The sequence below is a fragment of the Medicago truncatula genome, chromosome 2 (assembly GCF_003473485.1).
Source record: "Medicago truncatula cultivar Jemalong A17 chromosome 2, MtrunA17r5.0-ANR, whole genome shotgun sequence".
NCBI lineage: Eukaryota > Viridiplantae > Streptophyta > Magnoliopsida > Fabales > Fabaceae > Medicago > Medicago truncatula.
In genome coordinates, this window is record NC_053043.1 from 7,690,959 (window position 1) to 7,715,687 (window position 24,729).

Sequence of the window (24,729 nt, forward strand, 5' to 3'; positions counted from 1 at the left end):
ATGACATCACAGGAAATAACTAACCAGCTAGCAGAATGAAGTTTTTGTTTTTACATAGGCGCCTGGGTTTCAACCCTACACCATTTTGGGACTTTTATCCTGGCTAGTTGTTCTACTGTCATAGAAAAACAGTCTCATACAAGATTCCTTTTCTCTGATAAATCAGGCATGATCACAATATTATTTATGTGTGAGTGTTTAAATAATAAAAGTCTAAATTAGTAATTCCAAAATTATATTAAAAATCTGTATACCTCAACAAAAAAAAAAATATATTAAAAATCTGCAAAATTTTAAGAAAAGGATTGTTGGTGGTGGTGTGAGACAACAGTTCCATTGTTACATTTTTTTTATTTTAAGGAAGTTCCATTGTTACATGTGTAGCAAATATTGTGCAATTGGACCACTGGCCACTAGGTAATTGTCTAATGGGGAGTAGTTCAGAACAAAAAAGTTGGGTTGTCTTTAGATTTTTCTTAAAAAAAAAAAAAAAAAAACTTAATATCCGGTTCAAGACCAACTACTCAGAGAGATCAATTTCACTACCCAGTAAAGAGAGTTCAATTAAAATCAAAGTAAAACTATATAATGACTAACTCAACACATAAACTATTAACATAAAGGGATTTGAATTTAAGAAATATACTCTCCAAAGTCCTAATCCTACACCCCATGCCAATTCCTGAGGGCTGGGTTGTCGTTAGATGGCTACAAGATTTGTCCTGCCCTGATAGTGAACAGATTAGTTCACTTTGTTTCGTTAGAATAGTAAATTTCATGTGACACAAGATGCATATCATAACATGTGTGTTTGCATCATTTGCAAATCAGAATAAATATGCATGTCTGTACTTTCCTATGTTCTATGTGTATTAATTCGCATTCTATTGTAGTAGCTCACATGGTTAAAGAAAAAGAAAATCACATCAGCAATATATATGATTTCATACATTATACATAGTGAAGGTTAAACTATATTTTTGGTTATGACTCGTGACACTTGTTGTGTCCATTTTAGACTTAGTTCCCGTATATTAAAAAAATATTATTTATCTACATAATCAAATAAATGTTTTCTAACTAAGTCATTGATGTTAAATGGTTGATGACTTTCAACAAACCGTTCGATATAATCGGAGTTTCAAGTATTTATCTTCCAATTGAATTTAGGTTAATATGCTTCCTTCTTCGAAGAACCGGAAGATTAAGAAACAAAAAATATTAAGAGTTTATGGAAATAAACTAATAAACAATTTATGAAAATATCATAAATTGTTTTCACAAATAGTTCTCCAATTTGTAACTTTCATGGCACCTGTTTAATATTTTTCACTAACACTAACTACTATAATGTATAGTCCAAAAAATTTAGGAGCTCAATGCTTACCTAAGAAAATGAAAAGCGTTTCTTATTGGAGGGGAAAGTGATTTATTTTGAAACTTGAATTGAATAAAAGACGACCCTTGTGATAAAAGATGAGGCAACACCATATGCTGCGTAATCATGAATCTGTGAATCCCTTATATGAGGGTGCCAATAGCATCATTTCCTACCCCAAAAAATCAAAGAAAAATACATTTTCTTAGGAATTTTCAATTTCTTTGTCAGTGCAAGTTAAGTTAACTTTTCCACTGTTTTCTTGTGTTGAAATGAGGGGTCATAGGGTCCTACCATTTCCTTAATGGAAGGGATAAGAATTATTCTATCATAGTGAAGGAAAGGGTTCTAAAGTACACGTCTCTACATAATCTGCTTTATTTTCTTTTATGATCACAACCAGTAGAAAACACTAACCAACCACTAGAGTGAGCCACAAGAAAGAGTTAAAAGAATTTCAAAATACTAGTTTAATAACATTTTTAGTGTGACTTTTTACTTTGGTCAAAAATATATTTTAAGTAGATTTAAGTTAGAAACATAATAATACTACAGTGTTGGTGTTATTGAAAATGATAAACATGATTTGTTACAAAAATAGCGAAACCCATCTTTGCGCTACTAGTTGATAAAAAGAATATGTAATCAATTAGGGTTTAGGTTTAGTAGAAGAAGCTAGTCTTCTACAACGTAGCACATTAATGTTCAAATTCTGATAGAGATGCTCACATTTTATGTCCTTGTACGACTATGTCATATATTGGATCTAGCTAGAGTGAGTGAGGTTCTTACATTTCATGTATTGATTATGTCTTGAACAAGATTATGTCCCATAAGTTCTTCTAACTCAACCGACAAAAATGCCGAAATTGTTAGGTCATACATCATGACGGGGGTTCGAACCCTAACACTTCCACTTTGTATTCGCAAGTTTATGATAGTTTTGTCATTTCGTCTATCTACCAAAAAATATTATGAATTTATAATCTAAATTATAGTCATATTTCTTCATACTAGTATGTCATAAATATCATTAAAAAATCTGAAATAAATATTGATAAGATATGCTTGGACGTTATTATCAACAAAAATAAAACAATATGATTGGACGTTTGCTTAAAGAATTTCATATTATTGGTGCTTAGTTATTGAACTCTTATCATATTAATACATATTGACAAGTCAAAGAAATCATCTTTATTACAAGGACATGAATAATTTGATGAACCTTTATATATAGATATAAATGAAGCTTCTTTAGCACAAACTTTTCATAGGAAGCCTAAGATGACTAAAAATCAGTTGGAGTCTCTCATGGGGAAAATGAGAGGTTTGAGCCTTCAATCTCTTGGAGGTTGCTTTGATACCTGCTATGATCAGACTCAAGCCTATGGATTAGGGACAAGGATTTGGAACCTGAGTGATAGGCCAGTGGAGCTACAAATAAGGGTAGGATCAATACTGAAGAAGGTTCATATTTTGAAGCCAGGGTCTTCAAAGAGAGTGAAAAGTAAACGCATATATAAGACATATATGCCTAGTAGAAGTGGAAGTGATAATGTTGGAATGAAGAGTTTGTTGTATTACTATGATGAGACTTGTCACCCTTATATATGGATTCATGATATAGAGGGTGATTCCTTAAGGATGGTAAAGCAACAGTATATTAGCCTTGAAGATTTGAAGATGTCTTCTGAGATTAGGATCTTAAGGGATCACCACAGAGGTTGCATTTCTGTTTGTAAGAGAACTAGGCCTGATTTATGCTGAATTTGAATTTAACTCTAGTCTATCTTCTTTGTATTTCCATTATCATGCTTAATTGTGTTATAATATGAATTTTCTTAGATGTATAATAAAGGCCACATTAGATTAAATATTTAAAAATTGCATGGATTAACATTGATTAATTATTTATAACTCTGATGAACATTTATATGTTGTTTACGGACTGACATTTATGAACATCAGGTAAAGGATAGTTTTATCCTCATTTTTCTCTGAAATCTATGAAGCAGCACTGTCTAAATTGCACATATTCAAGGCTATCATAGTAGTGCTTGACAAATTATCAAATTATGCTCATTTCATACTTCTCAAACACTCTAAACATGTCATTTTTATAAGATTGTGATTTAAGATTATTTGGCTTTTGCCACATTTTTTTTTGTTGAAGAAATTGCCACAAATAATTTCTAACCCATTATTAATAGCAAGTTTTGGTAGGAAGGTAATAAAATCCAAGAGGTCATTAAAAGTTATCACCTTCTAATCACCCACCTTATCATATCATCATTTTTGCAAATGAATTATAAAGTTCGATGAACCCTAAAGCTCAGTTCATATCTTATCATAGGCCACGATCTTCCCCATCAATATATAATTTTACATTTTTACTCTTATAATTATAGAGAATTTGTAAACTAACTACCTATTTTAGTGTTGAAATTTATTTTTTCTTCTCAAATTTAGATAATATACTATACAAAAAACAAGCTAATTAAATTAAAATAAATGATAAATAAACATACTTATGAAATTAAAATAGATAAGGCAGATACACAAACACGTTAGTGCCCATCTTTCCGCTGGTCACAGCAAAGATAATTAGAAAAACTAAGATCAAATAGAGGAGAGAAGAATTGAGTGGGAGGGAGAGAGGGAAAACATTCAAGTTTTTTTTTATTAAAGAGATGGAAAATATTCAAGTTGTCAATGCTAAATCAATCCTACGCTTGCAGTAAGATATTCAAAGGAAAACCCATGGTTACTGGTTACTGTAGTGGTAAACTAAGTCCATAGATGAAGTGACTTGGGAGGATGCTCTTCTTATTCAATGCCAGTTTTTATCTAGATTTACCAATCTGAAGAACAAAACAATGGTGTTTTATTTATTTATTCATCCGATGTGGGGATTGATGAAAGAAGCTCGAAGTTTTACAAGAGAATGCACAAATTTAATGATTTGAACGAAAAAAAATGCTGAAATAAGGGTGTTTGTTCACGTAAATGTGGTCCATGGAGTACATAGCTACGTGCCTACATTTGTTGAGGGAGAGTGTCTCCCTCCCTCCCCTGCAATGAAAAGCTTATTGATTTTGGGAACTAATACTTTTTTTTTTAGCTTAGGTAGCATTCCGATAGCTACGCCCTAGTCTTCTGCCTGACCCTTACGTAAGGGCGGTGGAACTCTTAAACTTCCTTTATCCGCTATCGCTATGTCACAAAGTTGGGTAAGCAGTAGAACTCATTGCCCTTTCTTCCACGCTAGTAGTGAAAGCTGCTTGTGCATTTGAGAACTTTGTTCTCTTTTAATTTTAAGACTAAATAAATCACCCCATATTTCCATAGAATCTATGTTTTAGTGAAACAACAAAATAAAGATAAAATTGTAACTGATAATAAATAAAGTTTCAGACTTTTTTACATTATGTCCTATAGTTACTCCTTGATAGAGGGTTAAACTAAATGCTCCTTGATAGAGGGTTAAACTAAATGTAATTTTTTCCCTTAAGCATACATGGAAATCAATATTTTTTACTGTAAAAATAATAATCAAACATAAGTAGATCACCTAATCGGACTCCTTTCACAAAAGTTCAGCTACACAACAAGTTTAACTACTTCAGAACTTGTATATTACACAATACCACATCACTACATGAATCTGTATGGCAGTGCAGTGTACATATAATGCTATAGAAAGGAAAGTAAATTAAATTTATTCAAATAGGGAATTTAAATCTAGAATTGACAAAAGGATGGAAGAAGGCAGAAGCAGAAAACCCTCCAGTCCAAGCACTTGATGGATTGATTATAAAGGGCATGTCAGAAGAAAACTTGCTTTACGCGATACCGGAGACTGAGCCTCGTATGAAACAGCTGAATTACAAAGACTGACATAATTTCAAGGCTCAGTTTAATGTAGCACGAAGTTGTTTGTCTCCTTTTTCTTCTTAATGACTTCTAATCATTTTGGATATACAAATCTATAAATGAATGGAGTAGTCGTTTTAGTTTGATGTCATGTCAGGACCTCTAGGCAGGACCTGGACCCATTGCACCTGCCCGCAATCTCAACATTTCAGTCCTCTTGCTTCGTTCCATCACTTCCACAAGCCATTCTGCACTTTCCCTGATCCCCAGCCTGCAACATTTCAAAGGAAAAAGTGATGTGAACTGGAAATGTAATACAAAGAATTAGGAAAAAAAATTCCCTAGACTGCAGGACAATAACACAGAACTTCAAGGTTCTTTGCCCCCTCCCAATGGCCAAAGGCCCCGATTCACTCAAATGATTAGCGACCCTTTCAACCCCACTTATTATTTATACGCAGCATGTCTTATTTCTCCTATCACTCATTAATTAATAATAAAAAACAGACTGACTAACTAATTCCCTCCAGTAACATGCACATATCAGAATAAAGTTCATTCAGTAATTACTTCATTATGTACCTTAAAGGTTAATTTTTTTTCTTATATCAGATATCTCAATCCTTATTGAAAATGAAATGGTAATGGATTATCACAGGTTAAGATTTGAAAAGTTTATATAACCTCTCACTTACCCATCATATGCTGACACGGCTTCAAACATGTAGACTCTTTCGTCCAGCTTCTTTAAATCTAGATACCGAGCTAGTTCTTCAGATGATACTGCTTCAGGAAGATCCTGCAATAAGAAGAATGTTCAGCATGCAGCCATCACTGATACACACACCAAAGAGGGCGAAAAAAAATAGGATCACAACAAAAGAGGAAACCAAACATTTTATAGGACAGGGAGTGAATAGTTATACTCACTTGCTTGTTTGCTAATATCAAAAGAGGGGCTCCTTTGAGATCCTCATGTCGAAGCACCTTTTCTGGTAAACAGATCGGTTATTAAATTATCACTGTGCTGTTCAATTTCAACATATCTAGTACTATTGCAAACTTGCAACTGCAAGCCAACTCCTTAAAGAAGTATATATTTAGTTATTTACAAATACTAAAATCAAGTCTCACTAACCAAGTGCAGACTTTGCATCTTCAAATCGTGAAGGACAAGATGCATCTATAACAAATACAACAGCGTGTGCCTCTTCATAATATTTCTCCCAGATTGAGCGAAGACCAAGCTGATATGCAGGGAAATTAAATTAACATCTTACTATATGAAAAGGGGCATAGTGATAGCAAGATCAGTATAAAGAGGGTCAAGTATGAGAAGTGCACAAAATGATACATTCTATTCCTGCTACTACAAGTGTGCAGGCTTACATTTCAGTTAAAAATGAAGTACTGAATCAAATGTACGAGATATTGGACTAATTTTGTAAACTTCAGCCATAAATTCAAACTTCAGCCATAAAAAGGGTGAAATAGATGGTCCAAATAACATAGTTCTTATGCATTGAAGATAAAATAACAAACCTATAATTTAAAATAAAAAACACACACTAAGCTAATTAGGTTAGTGGAGTAGCCTTCCCAAAGAATTTTTTAGAGAGCAAAACAGTTTCTTGTTCTTTCATTAATTAATTGCATTTTAACTTTATAAAGAAACATAAAAAATAAGACATCGGGAACTATGTAATGCAGAGGTTTATTATATTAGCTATTGAAGTTCTAGAATGAAATGATTTTGACAAGCAGCCCATAAAGCTAGAGTTGATGAACAAAATTACTTTGCCAAATCAAATTAACAATTCATCCAAATATCATAATTATAGAATTTACAGAGATAAGTATTGACTATCTATTTCTGATACCTGACCTCCCAGGTCCCAGAACACAAGTTTTCTATTTGCCACTTCAATTCGACCAATATTCAATCCCACAGTTGGAACAATTCGATCAGGAGGAAGACCTTCTACGTTCGTGTACACTGACTTTATCTTCTCAAGTAAAGTCTACACAATTATTCATTATATAGCAATTATAAAACAACTCAGAGACAAAGTTCAGTAGTTTCTTAAAAAATATGGGATTGAAAGATATATCACCGTTTTGCCGGCCTTGTCAATCCCTAAAATGAGTACACGAAGCTCTAACTTGCTGAACATGAACTGCCAAAGTCCATAAAATAACGAAAACATCCTTATCCTGTTTAAGTTAGATCAACCTTCAAGGATAGAAGAACATGAAGTTCATGCCATATTACTTGAAAGCTCGAGCCCTATTCATCGATTCACAATTTCATAAGCATAAAAGGTTCCTACACACCAAAAAAATAAAAAATAAAAAAAAATCAGCAACCTTCATTGACTAAGAATGCCTCCTCTAATTAGAAACACACCAATTTCAATTTAAGAGTTACATCAGAAATTTCCAACATTCACTTTAATGCACAAATCTGATCAAAAAACATTATCACCATAAAAACAAGTTTTTTTTTCTCTCATTTTTAGTGTATGTTTGGTTCCACTTTTGGAGGAGCCAAGATTGATTCTAGAGGTGTAGAATTGATTTTGTCATGTTTGGTTCCTCACTTCCTCTAGAGTAGAATTCACTTTTCCTCCAGAATTGATTCTAACTTGAAGCTAGAGATTAGCTTCTTACTCTAGAATTGATATTTACACTCAAATTCATTGTTCAATTCACTTTTACGAAAATATATCCAAACATAAAATCACTTTACATTCAACTCACTTTTACATAATCAATTTACTCAAAATGATTTATTCTCACATCATGAACAAACATACGCTTATGTTTGGTTCCACGATTGGAGCATCCAAAACTGATTCTGGAGGTGTAAAATTGATTTTGACATTTTGATTCCTCTAGAGTAGAATTGGTTTTGCCTCCATAATTGATTCTAATGTGAATCTAGAAATTTTAGCTATTGATTCTAATGTGAAGCTAGACATTGTAGCTTTTGATTCTAGAATTGATTTTTCCACTCAAGTACATTGTTCAACTAACTTTTACACAACCAACTCACTCAAAATTATTTTTTATCACGGCAAAATCAAACATACACTTATAGTTAGTCTCACGTTTGGAGCACCCATAATTGATTTTGACATGTTTGGTTGCTTTCAAGTAGAATTGATTTTGCCTCCAGGATAGATTCTAACTAGCTAGGATTTGCAGCTTGAGTCCATAAATGAATTTTACACTTAAAGTTATTGTTCAACTCATTTTGACATAAACTATCCAAACATTCACATAACCCACATACATTCAACTAAAATCAATTTTACAAAATCAATTCATTCAAAATCAATGTTTGTCGAGAACCAAACTACACATAAATTTTCAATCAAGAGATTTCTGAATCGCTAGAAGCTGCACTGGATCTTAGTGTAATTCATTCAAACATTCACAATTCACATAACTACCAATATACTACATGCATGATACGAATACAGAAATACGAATCTCTAATTTCCATCAACTCGTAAGAGATATATGAAAAAGAGTGAAATTGATGAAAATATCGAATCAGAAAGTGGTGCTATCGGAAACAGTGGAAATTCGACAGAATCAATTCAGTTGCAATAGATCAGAGAATTACGTTACCGGCGGTGACGGTGGCAATGAATGGCGGTAGACGGTGGTTGAAGAAAGATCCGATGATTACGGCAGAATCGGATCGGAGGTGTTGGGCGATTTTGTCTCGAAGCTCTCTATTTTTTGCAACGCGTAACGTAAGAAAAATAAGTATGAACTTTTTTATTCCTCAAAAAAAAAAAAAATATAAACTTTTTTTATTACAAAAGGACTAAAATCCCTTATTCGTGCTTTAAAAAAAAAAAAACGTGATCATACTTAATTTATCTGACTCAAAATCATACTCACTTTTTGTTAGAATTCAAAATTACACCGTAATGTATAAACATATTTGTGAAAAGTATTTATCTTATCAATTAGTTAGTAACTAAAAAAAAATATCTTTTTTTGAAAGAAAAATAAATTATTTCTACACCTTTTCTTGATACAATTTAAATTAAAATTTGTACCCCTCTTTTTCAAAATCTATAATGTATTTTTCTTTACGTAATTTACAATCTATTTTATTAGAAATTATACTACACTTTAATCTTAATAACAAGTAATAAATTTTTATGACATAAAATAAATTCAGACACGTCGATCTTTTTATTAGAGTCTTTTTATATTGTTGATGTTATTGTGGACGAAAGACATTGAACCTATTTTTTTAAAATAATATAAAGGAATTCACTCTTTAAAAATAAGAGAATGAATGAATTGGTGAAAAATGTTGAAGGTAATTACAAAAAAGTAGTAGTACCCAAGAAAAGTATTTTCCTTTAATTAATATTTGTTTAAACAATAAAATCAAAAGGTAGTCAATTATTTAATATATTTTCTAAACAAAATAAATAAAGTGTACACTGTAAGGATTAAGGAAACTAAATAAAGGCAAAAGACGACAACAATACGTTACGCGCTTTGTTTAACCACCGAGTCGTGCTCTTTTCTTTTTTCTTTCTCATAGAAAAAAAAAAAGACTAGTCTAGGATACTTCACCGCCGTGATTTCTCACCCACCGTCACCACCACCGCATCTTGTTATTTGCACCGTTTTTTCTTCAACCATATCACACTCAAATGGGTATTACGTGGAGTAACAGAAGAAGAAACAATTTCATTCAAAACCCACCTCCACAACCACCACAACTTCCACCACCACCGCCACCACCACCTTACTATTACTCATCAGAATCACACCATCCACCACCACCACCACCACCTCAACAAAGTTACTACTATCCCCCCTCAACTACTCCTTACACCCCACAACCTCAACCACAACCCCATTCATTCTACTTCTCCAACCCTAACAATAACTATCCTCCCAATTCTACTACCAATCGTATTCAATATCATCCTTCTTATCATCTCAATCAACAACACCAACAACAACCGCAATATGCATGGCCTCCACCGCCTCCCTCTTTTTACGCTCCTGCTGCTGCTTCTTCCACCCCACCTCCTTATGTTGATCATCAAACTGCTAAAAAGATTAGAAACAATGTTAATGTTCATAAAGATACGCTTCGCCTTGAGGTTGATCAGCATAACCCTGATCATTACCTTGTTTCTTTTGTTTTCGATGCCGTCTTTGATGGAAGGTAACTCAATTTGTTTCATCCTTTTCGATGTTTTTTTAGTAGATTTAGTGTATGTTTGGATCTGCGTGGCAATAATTGATTTTGAGTGAATTTATTCTGATTAAAAGTGAATTGAAGGTAAAGTGATATGTGTTTGGATACATTAGTTGAACTAAAAAATTGAATTTGTCTGTGAAAATTAATTTAGAATTGAAAAGCTACAAATTTTAGCTTCAAGTAGGATCAGTTCTACTCGAAGGCAATCAAACATGTTGGAATCAATTCGACACCTTTAGAATCAATTTTAGCCACATTAGAAGTGGAACTGAACATACGCCATGTCTCAAGAATTAATATTAACTTGAAGCTAGGATTTGTAGCTTTTGACGATTTTTACACTCAAGTTTATTGTTCAACTCACTTTTACAAATATGTATCCAAACGTAAACCACTTTAAATTCAAATCACTTTTAACTAAAATCAATTTTGTAAATTCATTTAACATTAAATTTTTGTCACCGCACTAATAGTTTTGTAACCCTTGTGATGTGATGGAGAAATGATATGTTTCTAAGTAGTAACAAGCAACTAATTCTTATTGATTCAAAACTCTTGGAAATTGTTTATGTAATCTGCAAGGGAATGTGTAACTTAGTGTTATAAGATACTGGATAAGATGTTGATGAACAAGGGAATTTTTTGCATTTGTTTGTCAATTCATCAATTGAGTTGAGAGTTCAGAAATTACATATACTCTGTAGGTCATACTAATACCATAACTCAGTTTTTAAAATTCTTATCTGGAATCAGTGGAAAAGTTGGTGTGGAATGTATTGTAATGCACGGGGGTGGGGTATATTATATAACCATGTGAATTGTTTTGTAATTTTACATCCTCTTTAACATGTTAGGTTGTTGAAATCTTCAAATATGTCTGTCATTATAGGGATTTTTGTCTTGATCCTAAATTCAGAATGACTTCGATCTATGTCATGATTACAATTCAAAAATAGACAAGCCTTATTTCACTAGGTTGGTCAGCTACATGGATCAAACGACGTTATATTGCATTATCATATATCATATGTTTATCCAAACAATTGACCTCTAGGTCTTTCTTGATAGTTTCTCCTGTAGGTTTCTTGGTTTTCCTTTGCCTCTAGCAATGACTATCCTCGACCTGATGTATTCTCCTTTCTATAGAATCCATGGGTCTCCTACAATATACTCATTCATCTTTTCTACAACATGTGCTACCCCAACTCTCTCTAATACTATCATTTTTAATCCTATAACCTAGTATTTTCAGACATCCTGCGTAGCATTTTCATCACTGCTGCACTTAACTTACTCTTGTATTGTTATCTTACCACACAACAAATGTCTCATACAACATTGTTGGTCTTACAGCTATATAATGATCATAATAATTAGGACAAAACTTCCATTTTCTTAAACAAACATTACTCCTTTCTTGTGCGTGTGTGTGTGTTTATTATATACATCCCTGCATTATGCAGAACAGACAGGAAGTCTCTGCAAAGTCATTAACCCTAAGAGACGATCAAAGCCATATCCAAAGTCGGTCTCCGAGGTACCAAATGTACAGCCACAAGTCAGGTTTGGGTAAAACATTGTTCGTGTGTTAAGAAGTGTGAGGATCTTAATAATGAACACATGATCTGGGACTGGGTGGATATCAGTTATTTTGGCGACCATGGTATATTAATGAAATTGTGTTTTTATGTTGCTTTCATCCATGTAATTCAAAAGTGCCCTGCTGATGATGGAGGTTTTTAGAGTCCACTTAATACCTGAGATCTCTAGAGCAATTTTCAAAATAGGATATGTTACCATTCATAAGATTAGAATCTAATATCTCCATATTTTGTCTTCTCTGTGTCTAACATAGTAACATTAATACAAATATTGATACTTGTACTTCTTTGATGCTTTTGGATGAATTGCTGTAGTTCAAGATCACAGTAAAGTTATCGACTCTCCGACCACATTTACTCTTATGCTTCTACAAATGTGATATTGGGCCCGTTTGTTTTAGATTTTAAAAAAATGGATTTTTCTTTGTATTTCTAAAAATGGATTTTTTTGGAAATTTACTCAAATAGTAGAAGTTATTTCAAACTCAATTGGTATTAGTTAAAAAAGAGATTTTGATATTCACTAACTTAAATATTCATTGTTTGAGATTTTACATAGTAAAAAGCACATATTTTTTCAAAATGACATCTTTCAAAAATGATTTTTATGAAAAGCTATTTTGAATAGCTTTTTTTTTTAGAGATTTTTTCAAAATTTTAGCTAAAAAAAAATTATAACAAAATGATGAAATACTTAGAATGACATTTTAAGTTAAGCTATTCAAACGAATTTTTCATTTAAGCTTTCCTTAAAAATGTCTTTGTTAAAAAAATTATAACAAAAATCTACTTTAAAAAAAAAAACTATAACAAACGGGCCCATTATTTCTCCCTCGGTCTCTTAACTAGAACAGAATAGTTGTTGTTGTGCTGATATTTTAAGAACAAAAGGTAGCAGGATAGAAGATAAAATCATGGTTACAAAATAATTTATGCAATTATATTTCAATTTTTGAACCTACTAAGATACTATTTTATATCAATTAGCAATATGAAGAATTGATTAAATTCTTTCTGAATCTGAAACTCATACCTTTGACTCTCAACTTGAATTAAAATGGTTTGTTACTGGCAGGGACTTAGCTCCTCTAACAATAGGATGATCCATACCCCTCTAACATATCCATAAGGGACTGCGGTGCTGTTTATAGTTTGAATTTTTCTACAGTCACTGTTGAATTAGGATTTATGTCTTCCTCACCATTTTAGATTTTAGTGAAGGTGTGGTAAGCATTAATTTTAGCTGAGTTTGAAAGTTCCTAATTAGGAGTTTCGTGATATTGTATAATATACCAAGTATATGTTGGAAGAACTTTTAACTTGAATGAAGGTTGCTATGGTTGCATAAGCAAGAACTCCACTTGTTATTCTTGATTCAGTAAACTCTTGATTTAGAACCATATTGGTATCTCACCAGTCACAAAGTAACCAACTGATAGACAGTTGTGTCTAATAGACACTTTTCCTTGCACCTAAAAGCTTCTCCAGCTTTTCCATCACATGCAATATAAGCATGGTTTTATTTCTTGTGAGAGGTATTTCCTTTAAAAATTACAAGAAACATGTTTGATGCACTGAGATAACTCGTTGGTGACTTGGTGTTTATCATGATTAATCTGTTTTTTTTTTTTTTTTTTTTTTGTGAATTTAGTAGAAATTATCTTCTTGGTAGGCTATTAAATCTTAGAAAAAATAAATCCACTGCTGTTAGAATTATTGGTTGAATGAACTTGAAATGTATAAATACATATTTTAGCTGTACACTAGTTCATGTAAATATACCTTTACGTTGTTGACGTCTAAATGTAGCCATATTGGCAATTTAATAATTTATGCATCATTCATTGTAAAGAACTCGTCACAGCAACATTCTGTATAACAACTGCTTGATCTCTCAAATTAGTTTTACCTGTGTTCTGGCTATGAGCAGTTTCATGTAACTTGTAAGCTTACATTCCTAACAGAAGAGAACAAAATAGAACCACAGTTTATGGGTTGAAGTTGCAATTAGTTTGATTGGCTAATTGTATGAAATGATTGTATTTGTACTAAAATGAGACCGTTTGAAGATGGATAAAATGTATAATGGAATGTTTTTGCTTCTCTTAACTTCTTTACTCATTGTATTTGTAATTTGCAGCATTACTGTCTTTTACTTTGCGAAGGAAGAAGATAAATGTAGGTTTGTTCCACTCTTTCCTGATGCATTTGTGCCAGTCAAAGTCCCCTTCAAGAAAGGAGTTGGCCAGAAATTTGCTCAGCCTTCAGGAACGGGGATTGACCTAGGCTTCTTTGAGTTAGATGATCTTTCAAAGCCTTCACCTGGGGAAGATGTCTTTCCTCTTGTAATATGCGCCGAAACATGTTTGGAAACTCCCTCGGAAAACGAAACTCCTAAAACTCCTGATGATTCCGTGCTAGATGCATCCCCTCACATGCAAATTACTCAAGCTGTCTTGGAGAAAAGTAATGGTGGTGGTGCTTTCCAGATAAAAGTAGTTAGACAGATTCTTTGGATTGATGGTGTTCGTTATGAGTTGAGAGAACTATATGGAATAGGAAGCTCAGAAGCTGCAGGCTTTGATGACAGTGATCCTGGGAAGGAGTGTGTAATATGCATGACGGAACCAAAGGATACAGCTGTCTTACCTTGTCGACATATGGTAAGATTTTATTTCAAAGCTACTTACACTTACACATATATAGAGTAGATTATCAATTTCCTGGAATGAACGCATTTTACGGTCTTAGCACTTCTACTGCACATTATGTTTAAATATAATAATAGTCATTATGGCTCATACACATCATAGTTGTTAAATAGCGCCGTAGTGTTATAGCATAGCAGAATTTGAAGAAATCGCAATTGTTCTGGGATACGCTATTTAGTGCAAAATATTGTCAAACAACACTATAGCACTGTCAGAATTTGACCCCAGGTGCTATTTTCTGGCATATGCGAATGACAACACTAATACACGTATATAATCGCCGATGTAGCTTCAGTTGTATGGGTGGGTTAGCTTATAGAAAACCAATGTCATTGCTAATATTCCTGAAAGTGTAAAATGGATGGGGTTTGTTCCTTAATCTTTATATTACCTTCAATTTTTGCTTTCTTCATCTCCTGCGGTATAATCTTAATTTATTTTCAGCGATGGGAACTCTTTGTATGTCATGTCATCATACATGTATTGTTTGAAATCATGGGACATAAAATTGCATGTCAGAACTTATTCCACTGGCTAGTGGCGAATGCTAATTACTTAGTAGAGATCCTTGCATTACATATAATTGATATGAGATGATTGATGATCATTTCTCCATATTTCATTTTCTATTGTGACTATTCTCATATTACATCTTTGTACTTTACAGTGTTTGTGCAGTGAGTGTGCGAAAGCTCTGCGGCTTCAATCCAATAAATGCCCTATATGCCGTCAGCCAATTGAGGAACTTATGGAAATCAGGGTGAAGAGTAGCGATCCATGACAGTTTTTTCTCTCCCCATGCTAAGTTGAATTATATGACGATTCCCTTTGTAAGAAAACTTTCCTCCCCCCTTTTACATGTCTGCAGTAGGGTAATATATGGCGATTCCCTTTTCTGTGAACTGTAGCCAATAATTTGTCTATAATTTGGGTGCGTATGTGTTTGAGGGAAGATTTGGCCATGTACACTTTTGCAGTGGTTGAATGTTACGCCTGTGTCATCTATACTGTATAGGTCGTAATTTTTTGTAGTGATGTTTGAGAGATTATTTCCCTAATGGTCGCCGAACAAGGGAAGCGAACAAGGGCTAAATATAATGATACCTGGCTTGGTCCGTATTGAATTCGTGTTTGTAAATTATTGCTTATATTTAATCATGTAGTCGTTTATATTTCTAAAAATATACATGTGTAACAAGGGCAATAGTAATGGCAAGGTACCAAACCACCCAAAGATCATCTAAACTCTCTACAATCCTGAAGCCAGGGACTCAATACATTTTGGTATTTTGTGGAATCTTTTGCAAATAAAGAAGAAATTAATTAACTTAGTGCACGAACCTTAGAAAATTAAAATCTTTAGATATTTTCAGGCTGCCTTTAGCATTTGCTTCTTTACTATGTTTGGAATAATGGTAAATAATTAAAGGCATTGCTTTAGCTCTTCCAACTAGTACTTTACAAGTATATAACAGTACAAGAATCATGAATTCTCCCTTCTGGTAAAAGCTTCCCCACACCTGCACTCCATTATTAATTTCCATATTTATATAACATATGCTTAAATCTGATGCCATAAAGAACAGGCCATGTGCTAGATGCAACTACAACTGTACTCTTCTAGATGAGGCTCAATAAATACACTCCCTTCTCCTTCTCTTAATATGTGCAAAATTCTTATTCTTGGTCATCAATCACTGTCTAAATTAAGGCAATATGTTGTTGTACTCTTCTGAAGCCTTCAGTGTAAATAGCAATGGCTTTGCATGGTTACCCAAGTCATTCCTCAATAGAATCTTTAAGACAAAATGTGTAAAATCATCTCCCCAAATATGGAATGTCCTATTCAACTCAGTAAGAATTAGCCACCATTACTTCTCGTATAAGATCTATGCTATATCATAGCTGTGCCAATCATGTATGTAGCAAAGTTTAGGCTAGTGATACGACCACTATCCACCAAATACCATGTTTTAGAACCGTTAGATCAAATAGGTTTACGGATGTTATTATACATTACAAACACTAATAAATGGGAAACTCAAGCGGAAAATCACATCTTCATTGCGAAACTCGAGCGAGGAGAAGTGTGACTTATTCGCGCGGTGCGAGTCCCTAGCTCTGGCTGCAGCGACACCATTTGGTAACAAGGAGACTCAGCATACAGAAGGGGAAAATAGAAAGGAAAAATAATTTGGTAACAAAACAAGTTAGACAATAGGATTTGGTAAGACAACAAAATCTAGCAATGAAAATATAATTCATCATGGACCACTTAAAATGATGGTCCGTACCAGAATTTCCTCAAATCTATTGTTGTTATTATTATTATATTTCATTCGTGGGTTTGGTGGTGTTTGAAGGGCATACCTATTCCTTAGCATGCGATCAACCATTCCCATCTAAAAGGTGTTGCATTATTTGTACAAATTAGGCTATGAGCACCACAGGACAAGCAGACATATAATAGACATACTTGGTTTGGTTCACTTTCAACTACCCCAGTTTCAATTATAGCCTTATACTTTCAAGTACCAAAACCTCTTGAACTATACACAATTGGGTCTCATAAAGAACAAATGAACAATGCTTTATAAAATTAACTCTAATGTCTCTCTCTTTAGACCAAGGGCAAGAAAAAAATCAAGTTGTTATGGCTTCTTATTTTGCCACAAATAAAAAACTCTTTGACTAGTAACACGACATAATTTAAGCTTTGAAAAGGGCAAAAAAAAAAATCTTGGAGAAAGGGTAGATGGATAAATAAAAGGAAAAAAACAAGAAGTCTGAAAACGTGATTCATCAAAGTCCAAAGGGTTAGATAGTTTTGAAGTTGATTTTATATGTTCAATTGGTGTTAAAGCATGGCGTGCATTATTTAATCTGAAGAGCACTATTATTAGTTGTGTAACATACGACATAAATGACCAAACTCTCAATTTTCAATTCACACAAGTTTTAGTACCAATGCTTTTGAGCAAAGACCCCATAATTTCAGGTGCTCCCGCTGAATTCCGTTTTTATTTTATTTTAAAGTAATTGGACATTAATACTTCATTTGTCCATATTATGTGTCTTTTTCATTAGAGACTATATATTATAAGATTTTTATTATAATTTATAACTTAAAGGATAGTCCTTTTAACTCTTAAATGATACACACTAATAGCGGCGAACCTGGTTATGTTTTTTTTTTTTGACAAAAATAAATGATATTCATTCATTTAAATTGATAGAGTACTTGGTTATCCTTTTATATATCATTCAAATCGATAAAATGCAAATTCGCTAAAAACAAAAAGAATGAATCTGTGAACAGGCTCACAACATCCATGTTAATAGCATAAAACGGCAAGGTACAAATGCCTACACATATGACTATATTTAAATCTCCGGAATAGCCATGTCTCCGGATCTGCAACGTGGATGACGCCAAAGTCATTGATTGGATCTGCACTGGATCGAAGCTGATCTGACAATCTGAACCGATCAAATACCTGAGAGAAACAAGAAAGACAAACAACGTCGCACAAAGACGACGAACAAACCAACGTCGCACGAAGACGACGAAATCACAAAATAAAAAACGTAACAGATGTGAAAATCACTTATTTCAATAAAAGGGAAATAGAAAAACGAGTTAGAGGGGTGATTTTGGGTCAAAAATTGACCCTAAATCACCCCTCCAACGAAAAGAAGAAAGGAGTGACGGCTAGGGTTTGAGAAGGAGAGAAGAGAAAGAGAAAAAGAACCTGGTTATGTTTTTACGAGTGGATCAAATCTAAATAAATGAAATAAAATATAATTTAACTGTTTTTTGACAATTTTTTTTGCTAATTAAGCTCTCTTTTCAGTTGTCCCCGTGAGCTTAACTCAATTGGTAAGGACAATACATAATATATGTAAGGCCTGAGGTTCGAACCCCAGACACCACAAAAAAAAAGCTCTCTTTACAGTTAGTAGTTGTTTAAAAGATTAAAAGTGTTAAAATAATACGAAATATATTTATTAAACAAGTGTATATATTTTGGCTTTGCTATTTCTATTGATCTTTCTTTTGAGATATTATTATTGGGGTAATTAATTACAAAATATGCTAACTTAGTCCATAAAAAAATATTTGTTGGGGTAGCCAAAGCTACTCCTTAACTACAAATAGCTTCACCCATGTACACTATTATATTAAAGTTCAAACAAAAGTAGTCACTTTTTTTATATATGTCTTAGAGGTATCGGTTAGAATGATCCAATCTTAAAATAATGCACACATAAGGCACAGATGAAAAGAAAATGATTATTTATGTTGAATTCTAGTAAAGTAATGTATATAATCCAAGGGTTAAAACAACTAAACTATCCTTGACCTAATTATAATAGAAATCTTATTACATATTCTATAGGGTTAATTAGGTGGTATTCCTTTCAAATACTTGGGGTTATCGGCGGGGACTAGAGCTTCAAAGATATCAACATGGGAGTTGTTATTGGAGCAAATGACGCGACAACTTCACTCTTGGGGAAACAAGTTCATTAGCCTTCGTGGTAGCATTGTCCTTTTAAATTCGACGTTAAATTTGCTCCCAATTTTCTACTTATCCTTTTTGAAGATGTCGGTTAAGGCGTGGAGGAAAATTATTAAAATTCAACGAGAGTTTCTTTGGGAGGGAGTAACATGTGGTCACAAGATAAGTTGGGTCAAGTGAAGAACGGTGTGTGAACTGAAATGCGATGGAGGTCGATGGAGGTCTAGGAGTGAGGGGTGTAAGGGTGGCAAACTTAAGCTTTCTTGCAAAGTGAAGATGGAGAATAATCAAAATGATAAAGCCATTTGGAAAGATGTCCTAATTGAAAATTACGGGCATTGTATTGGTAACTTGGTGGTGGACGAGAATGGGGTATGGCCACGCTATAAATCCAGTTGGTGGAAGGATATCCTCAAGCTAAAAAAGGTAGTAGGTTCGAATTAGTTTAATTCGGAGGTGGTAAGGAAAGTGGAAAATGGGATAAGAACTAGATTTTGGAAGGACCCTTGGAGGGGGAGATCTCTTTTTGTTTAAAATATTCGAGACTTTTTGAAATTTTAAACCAAAAAGAAGCAATTGTAGAGGAGTGTAGAGGCCGGGGAGGGAGGGAGATGGCGAGTGTGGATTCTTGTGGAGGAGGAATTTATTTGTTTCCAGAGGAGGAGCTTCTTATTAATTGGATGGAGGATTTGTAGGGGTGTAGATTGAAGAATTATGAGGACATATGGGTTTGGAAAGCGGGGGAAGGGGTGTTTTCTCGGTCAAGCCGACTTACAAAAAGTTTGAAAGTTTGATGGTGTTGGAGGGTGGTAAGAGTGGTGAGGAGAGGAGAGTGTTTGATTACATTTGGTGAAGCCTGACATCGTTAAAAGTAGTGACATTTTTTTGAAAACTTCTTCTTGATTGAATTCCATCGAGATGAAACCTTGCAAGAAGGAATATTTTACTGTCGGATTTTTCTGCGGTACATGTTTTATGCCATAGGATGGAGGAATCTTCAAATTATTTTTTTCTTCATTGTAATGTGGTGAATAACATTTGGGGAGAAATATTGGGGCGGCTGGAATTTTAATCCATAACATCGTTAAACATGTTTGTTCATTGGCAGTGTTGGAGTAAAGAAGGTAGAAATAAGAGGATTCATAAGGGTTTATGATTAATTTGGCGCACGACTATTTGAGAAATTTGAAAAGCAAGAAACCATAAAATTTTCAAGATCATGGATGTGGAGACTATTGTGGAGGATATTAAAGTGTTATCTTGAAAATGGAGCTTGAGTAGGTTAAAAATTTGAACGTGTCTATATTACGAATGAATGTGGAATCCAAAGGATCGTCTCGTTAGATAACTGTTTCGATTGTCAGCGACTATATAGAGGTGGGGGCTGTTTTTGGTGGGCTGTGGAGTTCCGGCTACTATTCTGGTTGTAGCGGATCAGCATTGTAGTGGTTGAAGTTTGCAAGTTGTTGTTGGTGGCTGCAGTTTTTTTTTTTTTTTTTTTTATGGTTTTGCCTCGGTTACCCTTTTTGGTGGCAAACATTTCCTACTGCAATGTTGAGTATGGGTGTAGTTTTCATAACATACCGTGACTGTGTTTTGGCCTACGAGTGTTATAGTTTTAATTCTATTTTCATTTGCTTCTGGTTTTAGGTGGTATAGCCTAGCGTGTGTTTGGTTCGTTTGGGGTGCAATATGGGATTTGTTTGTGTGGTTATATGAGGGTTTTTTTTTTTTTTTTTTGTGGTCAAGTGTTTCGTCTATATACATAACTGTGCGTTTCCTTCTGCTTGTGCAGCCGAGTGTGTCTTACACCGGCTAGCCTTAATGAATTTCGCTGTTTAAAAAAATTTACTTCCGTCATAATTAAAGTTTCTTTGATATTGTCTCGAAGTTGAAATTTGTTTTATGAGAAGCTAAAACCCACGTATGTTTATAATACTTGTTCTTTGGTTGGAAGTCACAGCATTTTTATTGTAGTTTTTGTAATTTTTTACATTTCTTTTAATTTTTTTCTTTCTTGAATTTGGTTTATGTCTAAGAGATTTTCGCTCATTTTCCTTTTTTAGCCTAAAGAAATAATGTATTTGTTAAATAAAAATAGGTGTACCCTAGGAAAATAGTACACCATTCATTCCTTTTTCTAAACATATTGAGAAGAAAAAATTGTCTTATTATTCCCGTAAAAAAAAATTATTATTATTATTTTTGTTGTTGTATTTTTTCAGATGAAATCCTTATGAATACCATAAAGTGTTTTGGATTATGAAAAGTTAATGTTAACCATAGTGTCTTGCAAAAGAAAACATATCTTGTTTACTTTTGCATGTCTATACTTATAGTTACAATAGACACGTTATATATATGAATTCAAAATATGTAAAATTCATTGAATCCCCAATTCGGCCATTCACTTGATTGATTGAAGTAATACGTATACTTCACATACTTTGACTGAAAACATGGGAGCATAGCTTCATTTTTGGCTTTGATAAAGGGTTCACATGATGTTCCCTGATGTAGATACTAATACGAATTTTTGTCATACCATCCTTAATATATGCAAAAGAAAAACACTTTACAAAATGTGCAAAGGGAGTAATGAAAAGAGATATTTCCTCCCTAGCAAAATAAGCAAAAGTAAATGTTTCATGTTTTGCATACTTTCTCTAAAATATAAACAAGAACATCTCACGTTTTGCATACGTTAAGCAAAATAAGCAAAAGTAAAGTATATTTAGTTCAAAAATATAGACAAAGAACATTTCACATTTTGCATACTTTTTCTACAATGTAGTTATGGAAAAGTAAGTAATTTGGTTGATCTGCATTTGAAGCATTTGGAGAGCGTAATAATCGACTCTTTTTACTTTAAAAAGTTTCCTTGCAAACATATCTTGGGGTCGTTAAAGGTGAAAATTAAATGTGATCGTTAATAATTAATATATATAAGAATTGAGGTTTGAAACTCAGACACGTTATCGACCAAAAAAAAAGGTAAAAATCAAATATTTTAGTTATGACTTAGATCAATGGGCAACCTATATACAAGCTTCCTTTATTATTTTTTTTGTCATATTTCTTGAAAAAAAAATGTTGTTCGTGCAAGCCCAAAACAAAGTGTAGTTACAACTTTTCTTAATTTGTGAGACTCTTAAAAACAATTTTTCTCAATTAGTATACATTATTAATGTAAACTTATTTCAAATCAGCATCAAATGATATGACAATACATCATTAGATTTATGTATAAAAAAATTACATTGTCGGTGTACAACAATTAAATATTACTCCGTTCGTTTTAAAATGGGTGTCGTTTTAATAAAAAAAAAATTAAAATGAATGTCACTTTCAGTATTCAATATAATAATAACTTTTTCTTTTCAATTGTACCCTTCAATTAATATCTCTTTCTTTTAATTAATACATTTCTTAATATACATATGTAAAAACCTTAAACGACACTCATTTTAAAACGAATGAAGTCATATATAAACTCAAAAGTTGGCAAAAGCACCGAGCTTATCTTTTTATCACTTCATTTCATTTAATATATACATATCGAAAGCACATTAAAGTCATGAAATTAATAACTTACAACATTTATATGTATTTATTTTCTTTAATGGCCCTGAATGTAAGAAAGATATTTGTTCAAAGGAAGTAATGACGATAAATTGGTTTGTCATTTGTTGACGCGGAGTGAGTGATGGATGCTGATGGAATCTCACACCAAGTCACAGATATTCAGCAAGAGAGTTAAGATAGAAAAAGAAGAAGAAAAACTTACGAATATACTCATTCACTTTAAGTTTATCTTTTTTAAATTATTTTACACATACAATAATACTAATGAAATACTCCCTCCGTTCAAATTGTTAAAAAAAAAAATAAAAAAAAAAATCACACTTATTAAGAAAACTAAAACATAAGAATTTGGAGTATAATATTTTGTGTTTTCCTTAGAATAAATTTCATGGGAACATGTAAAAACAATTTTCATTGGCTATTAATTATGGAGAAAATGGTTAATTATAGAGAAAATTGAATGTAATTTGCATTTAATTTCATGAGAATAAACAAAAAAAATTCTTAAAAAAATGGTTAATTAAAAACACAAAATTAAATGGGATAAAAGTTATTCCCTCCGGTCACATTTATAAGCAAAAAAAGACTTTTTAGATTCATGAAATAATTAATGTATTTGATCACATTTGTAGACCAAATACATTAGTTATTTAATGAACCTAAAAAATTATGTTTTGCTTAAAATCTGACCGGAGGGATTAGTCTTTTTTGCTTACATTTTAAGACAAAGAAAGTGGGATTTTTGCTTATATTTTGGGATGGAGAGGTTACTTTTTATTGATATGTTGTTTTTTTTTTTTGTGGTGGCCGAGGTTTGAACCCTGGACTTTGCATATATTAATACATTGTCCATACCAACTGAGTTAGGTTCACGATGATTATTGATGCGTTGTTTACTCATGGTTCATTAATATTGGTGTATGTATAAAATTTTAAGGAATTACAAAATGAAATATTTTCTTGGAAATTGTGTATTATATTTTTCGAAACTTGAAATTGCTTTTAATTTTGACTTTGTCTTTTCATTTCATTTTTAACTGTTTAACTAGTGTCATGAGGCACTGGTTAACATGACCCAAAATTTATTTAGTAAATAAAGTATAAACTTCTTCTGAAAAAAAGTATAAACTTAATAAGATAAGTGTAAAATTGACAAAAGAAAGAGTTAATAAAAACTTAAAAGTTGAAACTAGGTAATAAATAAAATAATTTTTTCTTCTAAAAAATGAGAATTGAAAAGAAATAAAGAGACTATAAGCAATATATATACTTTTGACCCTATTTGTAAATTAATTTCACATTTTTTCATATATATACTGTACTTCAATTTATGTACTCCGATGTGTAAGTCGGCCCTAGTTTTCTAGTGGGAGAAACTCCAACTTCTCTCTAAACTTTCTTTCTCCTTCGTTCATCGAGGAGGGGTGGTTTTAGGTCATTTTTTGACCTAGAATCACCCCTCTACATCTTTTTTTCCCCTTTTCTTTCGATCTAAATAAGTGGTTTTCACATCTACCAAGTTTTTCCTTTTGTGTTTTCTGTGATTTCGTCGTCTAAGTGCGGCGTTATGTTGTTCGTCGTCTTGTGCGGCGTTTGATTTCGCGTTTTGTCGTGGTGTTTGTTCAATTCTTTTTGAAAGATCTACATCAGTCAATTACAAATTCAATCAATGATTTAATTTGGACGTCAACGTTGCAGATCCGGAAGCATGAGTATTTCGGTGACTTAAGTTTTATCATATTATTTGTAGGCATTTTGCCGTTGTATGCTATTAACTTGGGTGTTGTGAGTTTGTTCGCAGATTCAC

General features: G+C 32.8%; 3 protein-coding genes across 5 annotated transcripts; 2 read left to right on the forward strand and 1 right to left on the reverse strand.

Moving 5' to 3' along the window:
* Positions 1-2,595: 2,595 nt before the first annotated feature.
* Positions 2,596-3,285, forward strand: LOC25486083 (uncharacterized). Its single transcript, XM_013607277.3, has one exon. It carries the CDS (start codon positions 2,666-2,668, stop codon positions 3,146-3,148), a length of 483 nt encoding a protein of 160 aa, XP_013462731.1. The 5' UTR covers positions 2,596-2,665; the 3' UTR covers positions 3,149-3,285.
* Positions 3,286-4,849: 1,564 nt separating this feature from the next.
* On the reverse strand, positions 4,850-9,036 carry LOC25486084 (ADP-ribosylation factor-related protein 1). Of its 3 annotated transcripts, none has more exons than XM_024775567.2 (7): positions 8,891-9,036; positions 7,369-7,580; positions 7,135-7,275; positions 6,393-6,501; positions 6,185-6,246; positions 5,950-6,053; positions 4,850-5,525 (listed from the first exon to the last, which is right to left on the reverse strand). In XM_024775567.2, the coding sequence occupies exons 2-7, from the start codon at positions 7,459-7,461 to the stop codon at positions 5,417-5,419; spliced, it is 618 nt and encodes a 205-aa protein (XP_024631335.1). In that variant the 5' UTR covers positions 7,462-7,580; positions 8,891-9,036; the 3' UTR covers positions 4,850-5,416. The 3 variants fall into 3 exon arrangements, with proteins under 3 accessions (XP_024631335.1, XP_024631336.1, XP_013462732.1); XM_024775568.2 differs by having other exon boundaries at positions 7,369-7,541; positions 8,891-9,026; XM_013607278.3 differs by having other exon boundaries at positions 4,860-5,525; positions 8,886-9,033.
* A 749-nt stretch (positions 9,037-9,785) lies between these two features.
* LOC25486085 (probable E3 ubiquitin-protein ligase LUL3) lies at positions 9,786-15,996 on the forward strand. The gene is made up of 3 exons (XM_013607279.3): positions 9,786-10,466; positions 14,244-14,766; positions 15,482-15,996. Exons 1-3 carry the CDS (start codon positions 9,943-9,945, stop codon positions 15,593-15,595), a joined length of 1,161 nt encoding a protein of 386 aa, XP_013462733.1. The 5' UTR covers positions 9,786-9,942; the 3' UTR covers positions 15,596-15,996.
* Positions 15,997-24,729: the final 8,733 nt, after the last annotated feature.